The 7,887-nt window shown below is 41.0% G+C and overlaps 1 protein-coding gene across 1 annotated transcript; it reads left to right on the top strand.

Moving 5' to 3' along the window:
* The first annotated feature begins 2,145 nt into the window (after positions 1–2,145).
* Positions 2,146–6,721, top strand: LOC139550347 (uncharacterized). The gene is made up of 2 exons (XM_071361187.1): positions 2,146–2,445; positions 2,989–6,721. Exon 2 carries the CDS (start codon positions 2,996–2,998, stop codon positions 4,259–4,261), a length of 1,266 nt encoding a protein of 421 aa, XP_071217288.1. The 5' UTR covers positions 2,146–2,445; positions 2,989–2,995; the 3' UTR covers positions 4,262–6,721.
* Positions 6,722–7,887: the final 1,166 nt, after the last annotated feature.

The following is a 7,887-nucleotide window of genomic DNA, read 5'->3' as shown; positions in this document are numbered from 1 at the left end:
GAAAGTGGCAGCTCTACCCTTTAGCTCAGTGTGGATGTTGGGTGTAATCCATGGCTTCTGGTTGGGGTATGTACGTGCAGTCACTGTGGGAACGACGTCATCAATGCACTTATTGATGAAGCCAGTGACTGTTGTGGTGTACTCCTCAATGCCATCGGAAGAATCCCAGAACATATTCCCGTCTGTTCTAGCAAAACAGTCCTGCAGCTTAGCATCTGCTTCATCTGACCACTTTTTATCCTGCAAAAGCAACGGAGTGGGAAAGAGAGGAAATAAATCCTGCAAGAGCAAAGTGTCTCACCAAAGAAAATGTTATTTTGTTTCTGTAAAAATGTCCATCTGTGTTCAAAATGAGACGATTTCCCCTAAGCACCTGCTATTGTAATGAGAGAGTGATGAGGTGATCCGATGTCATATCCTGTTCTCTATAATATTTTGAGGTGCAGTGGCTGCAGATGAGCCAAGGAAGTAGCCAGCTCTACTCTAACACATCTCCAATGCCTTCGCTGTTCCCTCTAATGGAGTTAGGCAGCACTTCAACTCCTGTTGCTAGCAGTAGGGGGAGCCAGTCTCTCTGTTTACAGCTCTATATTTTAAGACGGGGAAAACCAATAAACAGGGAATCCTGGTTTAACTTATTTTAGTGTAAATACAGTCAATATGTGTGTTGTGTTGGTATGAGCCTGTGAAGGCAAACTGTGAATGACAGACAGGCAGGCAGGGTGGATGTTGGTGTGACAGCAGTGGAAGAAGACTCAGCTATCTGACACATGGAACACAGCCTCAGCCTCCTGGCTCTGTTGCCCTGACAACCTCATCCAGCAGCAAAACTAAAGCGGCTTATGTATGAAACCCCGCTATGCCAATGCAAATATAGGCTACCATCTGTTTTTGATAAACTAATTTGATAGTGAATAGACATGTGATGTATGGATGTACAACACATCCAAGGTAGCCTTCCACCCTGCCTTGAAACCTCCAATAGCATCAATCAGCATTAGTCCCACCCTAAGGAGCTATTCTCCACAGGGCATCTGGAGGTGAAGATGCAGCTGGACCATGGTGCTTGAGGTTGAATAAGCCCCAGGACAACCTCAGAGTAGTAACCAGTAATCACAGGGCAATAAAGTGAAGAATTCCCTCACAGGCTTACACTAGGTGTTCCAACCTGCATAGGCAGCAAGTCGAGAGGGACAGGGTTGGGTGGGTGAGTGAGTGATTAAATGAGTGAGTCTGTCTGTCTGTAACATAGGGCAGGGTTACACCTGTGTTGTGATAGCTAAGCTAGGTATATATGGGTTGGATATTGAGTCACCACAAGGCTGCCGGCTAGACCACTTTGGATGTCGTCTTTATTGACTTGTCACCTCACCACCATGAACCACACAGGTACTCTTTAGGGTTCTTTAATGAACACCTGTAGGGTGTGGTTCTACAAGGAATAGTAAGGAACATATTATAGGTCACAATCATATGCGATTATTGCTATAAAATGCATGCAGTATAAAGGCTTAATCAGATGAGGTTACTACAGTATGCAATGATAAACGTAATGAAATAAGGCTTCACACAGATGTGAATAAAAATCATATGCTGTATGTAATAGGCTACATATAACTAGAAGGATAATGCAGTATATGAGAACATGAATTACTGTAGCAGAATACAGCTGCAATCTATACACCTCTACACAATAGAGTTCTAGTGTGCCAACATTGACGGTAAACTTTAAAGTGGCTCGCAAGAACACCTGACCACTGCAAGGTGCAATAACTGCGTGCTGACCATAAAATGGCGAACAGAGAGAGGAAGCACTGAGACGTTCAGACAAATTCAGGGCTGTCACAATGTGCTGCACTGGGAAAGGAAAATAAGGTCACATACAGACACCATAACCCTAAAATGTCAGTATCATGTAGCATAGTCATGCGACATGTCAGTTAAATAACTTTATTAACAATGAGATAATATTGAGGGAACGACTTCTGTTCTCAGTAGAGCACCACACACTCCATGGGCAATGGGAGATAAGAGAGGAAGGAAATGGGGTGTGCTGGGCTGGGCCCTGTCTGTCTATCTAAGCAAGAGGAAAATCCTGACTCATTTGAAATACACTTTATTTTGTCAGTATTCTCTGAAGGGTCAAATGAGGTACTGTCAAATGTTAAAGATTTATTTGGACTGGATAAGTAACCTAAATAACAGTACTGTTACTAATTTTACTGTAACCAAATGAGGTCAGTGATGTTTTGCTGACCCTTATTTTGAATCTGCATTGTGTATCTGACAGACCCCGCCCATTACTTTTTCAGCCCTGTGTACTGGTTATGTGTATGTAGTCTACAAGAAGCACCTTTTAGTCCGTTTCAATCCTGGGATCTGTTGACAGAAAAGAGAGAAACAAACACAGTAAAACTAGATTCTGGTGGTAGGCTGCACAAGAAGGTGAGAGAGATTTTTTATTGGGACTCATGTGTTATATTTTGATGTGAGGACTTAGTACATCATATTACAGTATTGATTGTGTTAACAAGTTTCCAAATGTTATTTTGGAAAACCTCATCGTACATATTGGGACATTTTGGTCTGATATAGTTACAGTTCACTCCAAAATAAAAGTTTGTCAGATATCTTCTGATATTTTTTAGAGCTAACATTTTCAGACCTCGCATTTTTTGGGAGTCCTAAAACGTTAAACCTATTTCCAACCACAAGAAATAAGCTACTGATACAGACTATACATACCGTGTAATGTGAGGACTTATTACATCATATTACATTATTGGGACATAGGTCCGATATAGTGACAGTTAACTTCAAAATGAAAGTTTGTCAGATATTTTCTGATGTTTTGGGGGGGGGGGGGGGGGGGTCCTAAAACTTTTAATGGATTCCCAAGCGCTAGAAATAAGTTACAGATGTATTTATTTGTTTATTAATGTATTTAATAAATGTGCAAATGTTGACACAGTATTTGTTTTGTTACAGGCTGGCCATGGTTGGAAGGGGATTCCTGGGTTGTTTCATCCTGTGTCTGTCTCTGGCATCAGTATGCGCTATAAATGGAACCCTTAATTCAATAGATGATCTCAGGGACAAAAAGTTTGGTCACATCTTTCCTCGACACGGCCTCATGCTGGTTCACTGGCTAGCCAACACTATTCAAATGGACAACAACGACATGACACTCAATTTCAACCCAACCAGGAGAGACTATGGCATTCATTTCTATGGAAACGCTGATAAACCCTGTCCGTTACCTCCTCTGTCCAGACGCCATGGAAGTTACTACTCACTAGGGAATATTGGTCGCAATAACAACAATGGTGCTATGGCACTTCCTCTTTATGTAACTCAAGGATTTGAGAACAACAGGGACAGGGTCGTACTCAGAGTTAGGGAGGAAGAGCCCAATCAGCACATTGTGGACGAGGTCTATGTCACACAGCACTATCCACGAAATGGAAACAGAGGAACTGGCTATGATCCAATCAAGACATACCGTGTCAATGTCAGCCTCCTTAGACAAATCCAAAATCTATCAAACATTAACCTAAATGTTATTCCACAAACATATGATGCAGAGATCAACCACAGCAGTCTGCAGAGTCTGAGAAACACCTGGAGAGACACACCTGGTCTGGCACTTCTTCTGGCTCTTGTATTGCACTTTACATGTCCCAATATCTTATTTAAGGAGCAAGCTCTTTGTTTAACATCTCAGCCCCAGAGTGGCATGGACAACCCCAGAGTGGAGGACGATAAATCATTGATTAAGCTTGAGGTGAAAACCACAGATAGAGGAAAAGCCAGGATCATCTGGAGTGGGATCCCCAAGAGGCTATTAGACCAGGGTGTAATGGTGGTGCTTTATAAGAGCAATGGAAGTGAAAGCAAACTAGACAGGGCCTCGGTTAGGGGCAAGGCCTCTGGGAGTTATAACACCTCAGTACCCCTTAACCCTGGTCTCCAGGTCAGGCTCCACAAGAAGGTAATGATCTTGTGTGTATTTGCCACTATTGGGGATGAGATATGTAGGAGTTCTGAGTTTCATGATGCCAACAGAGAGATTCCTGCTAGTATTAATGACTATGACGCCAGTCTACAGCTCTTTGTAAAGGACGGAAAGGCCTGCGCTCGTCTGTACGTAAAGAAATCCTTCACTGCCTGGAAGAAAACGTTTAATAACTCCTGGGTTGGGTTCTACTCTTCTGAAGGCACCTTGGATCATAAGACCTGGCAATGGGCTGTAAAGTTCTGAGGAAAGCCGCTCAGATTGGGCAGATATACCTGGGTATGATGTCTATGTGTATGAGTCTAGTATGACCATGTCTCCTGGGGTCCAGGCCAGATTCATACTGGAGAAATCTGGGGGTGAAAAGGCACGCACTCCACCCTGGGAGAGACTTGTCCAGGGGTGAGCTCACCTGATGACATTAAAAATGTTGCTGATATTTTCATTTATAACTGCTTGTGTAATTGCTTTTGTTAATGTTTAACATTTATGTACCCTGCTTTTCATTTAGATTCATTGTAATTGTTCATCTGTGTGAAGTGTAAAAGAGAATCTGTTCCCAAAAATCCCTTCTTGTCACAGTCATCAAAATGATTGGACCAAGGCGCAGCGTGGGTAGAGTTCCACATATTTTAATAAATCGAAACTCACCGAACAAAACAATAAAGCACAAACGAAACGTGACGCTACTGGTGTGCACACAGGCAACTAACTGTAGACAAGATCCCACGAATCACAATGGGGAAAATGGCTACCTAAATATGATCCCCAATCAGAGACAACGGTAAACAGCTGTCTCTGATTGGGAACCATACCAGGCCAACATAAACCATTAATCACCTAGATGACAAACCCTAGTCACTGTCACGCCCCAACCAACATAGAGAATAAACAGTAAACAGTCATTTCTGTCTGTAATAAATCCCTTTAGGGTTGGCCTGGCTCCCATGTGGGTGGGATTATGCCGTCCCAGACCCACCCATAGCTGCACCCCTGCCCAGTCATGTGAAATCCAGAGGAAGGGCCTCATTTATTTATTTCAATTGACTGATCTCCTTATATGAACTCAAACTCAGTAAACCTTGAAAATGTTGCATGTTGCATTTACTTTTTTGTTCAGTATACATTGCAAACATTCTAAGTTATCCAGCAGTGTGGTTATTTTATCTGCAATTGCCTGAATTGGAGCCTAATTTATTGTGTTGGCAAGAGTGCCTTCATTGTTTGAATCAGCAACAGTACATTGAGTAGAGCATAGAGCAGGGTTCCCCAACTGGCACCAAATTTGGCCTGCAGGTGGTTTTATTTGCCCCCCCCCCCCCCCCCCCCAAGTTCTGAGCCCCAAAATATTTATTTTTATTGTTGGACATAAAATACTTTAAAAACACCAGGAAATCAGCTCCAAGTTCATTTTAATTTAACTTCTTTGGGCTGCAGGGGCAGTATTGAGTAGCCTGGATAAAAGGTGCCCATTTCAAACGGCCTCGTACTCAATTCTTGCTCGTACAATATGCATATTATTATTACTATTGGATAGAAAACACTCTCTAGTTTCTAAAACCGTTTGAATTATATCTGTGAGTAAAACAGAACTCATTTTGCAGCAAACTTCCTGACAGGAAGTGGAAAATCTGAAATTGATGCTCTGTTCTAGGGCCTGCCTATAAATGTGCTTGATATGTATTAGTATACATGCACTTCATACGCCTTCCACTAGATGTCAATAGGGAGTGAGAGAAGAAATGGAGTGTATAACTTGATCTGAGGTGGAATAAGAGCTCTTGGCATGACGTGTCACCAATTTCCTGTTTTCTGGAAGGCGCGAGAAGGAACCGGGTATTGCCTTCTGAAGAGCTGTCGTTATAGACGGCTACTATCTCCGGCTTTGATTTTATTTGATAAATGTGACAATATCATCGTAAAGTATGTTTTTTCAATATAGTTTTATTAGATTATTGAATTTTTTTCGGGACGTTAGACGTGTTGCGTTGTCTGCGTTTGTTCACGAAGGAGAGCTTCGCGCCACTTTGCTAGCTTTCCGTGCTAATTGACTGGAGAAGAGGACATTCTAAAACCAAACAACGATTGTTCCCGACAAAGGACCCCTTGTACAACATTCTGATGGAAGATCATCAAAAGTAGGACCCATTTATGATGTTATTTCATATATCTGTCGGAACATGTTTACTAATAGTTTGCGCCCAGATTTTGGGCACTCTCTCGCTATAACGTAAGCTGGATGTCGTAATGAAGTTATTTTTAGAATTCTAACACGGCGATTGCATTAAGAACTAGTGTATCTATCATTTCCTATACAACATGTATTTTTTAGTAACGTTTATGAATAGTTATTTGGTCAGAATAGGTGAGTGTCATAAAAATATCCGGAAATTCTGGGAAAAAGATGCTACGTTAGCACAATGTATAACCACTGATTTCAGCTCTAAATATGCACATTTTCGAACAAAACATAAGTGTATGTATAACCTGATGTTATAGGACTGTCATCTGATGAAGCTTATCAAGGTTAGTCAAAAATTATATATCTTTTGCTGGTTTGTTACGATCGCTAACTTTTGCTGCTGGTAAATGGCTTGTGTTTCTGGCTATTGTGGTAAGCTAATATAATGCTATATTGTGTTTTCGCTGTAAAACACTTAAGAAATCGGAAATATTGTCTGGATTCACAAGATGCTTGTCTTTCATTTGCTGTACACCATGTATTTTTCAGAAATGTTTTATGATGAGTATTTAGGTATTTCACGTTGGTGTCTGTAATTACTCTGGCTGCTTCGGTGCTATTTGTGACGGTAGCTGTGATGGTAGCTGCAATGTAAAACTGATTTATACCTCAAATATGCAAATTTTTCGAACAAAACATAGATTTATTATATAACAGGTTATAAGACTGTCATCTGATGAAGTTGTTTCTTGGTTAGTTTGGTTGGTTCTTGGTTGGTTTTGTGCAAGCTACCTGTGCTGTGAAAAATGTCTGTCCTTTTTTGTATTTGGTGGTGAGCTAACATAAATATACGTGGTGTTTTCGCTGTAAAACATTTAAAAAATCGGACATGTTGGCTGGATTCACAAGATGTTTATCTTTCATTTGCTGTATTGGACTTGTTAATGTATGAAAGTTAAATATTTCTAAAAAATATATTTGGAATTTCGCGCCCTGCACTTGAGCTGGCTGTTGTCATAAGTGTACCGACATCGGGCTTGCAGCCATAAGAAGTTTTAAGAAATGTGTTTCAAAGTATCCCCACGCATAATAAAAAGACATGTGATCGTATACAAATGTAAGCAATGTTTGAAATGATTATGTTTTAGTCAAACATTGTATCTGTTTGGGCTTCTTGCGGTCAATTTGCAGACTACAAATGATTAGTACTTAGGTTCCCGGCCCGCCGGCCATCCGCTCAAAAATAAAAATTGTCCAGCTGCTAAATCTAGTTGATGATACCTGGTGTAGAGTATAAACATGTTGTATCCCATTGTTTTAATCCCTTGATCCAGAGAGCACCTTATCATGTACACGTTTAAACAACCCACAGCTAAACAATGTATTTCTTTTTTGTCTATAACATGTATTGGAATTAAAGTAGGCAACTCCATATGTAAGCACCATCTAGAACCTAAAAGGGTTCTTCGGCTGTGCCCGTAGGAGAAGCCTTTGAAGAACCCATTTAGGTTCAAGGTAGAACTCTTTAGTTGTCCATGTAGTACCCTTTCCACAGAGGGTTCTACATGGATCTCAAAAGGGTTCTACCTGGAACCAAAACGGGTTCAAACTAGAACAGCGGAGGCTGGTAGGAGGAGTTATAAGAGGACAGACTCATTGGAATGGCTGGAAAGGAATAAATGTAACGGTA

The sequence above is a fragment of the Salvelinus alpinus genome, chromosome 23 (genome assembly GCF_045679555.1).
Source record: "Salvelinus alpinus chromosome 23, SLU_Salpinus.1, whole genome shotgun sequence".
NCBI lineage: Eukaryota > Metazoa > Chordata > Actinopteri > Salmoniformes > Salmonidae > Salvelinus > Salvelinus alpinus.
Note: the sequence above shows the minus strand (reverse complement) of the source record. Positions and strands in the feature narration are given on the sequence as shown.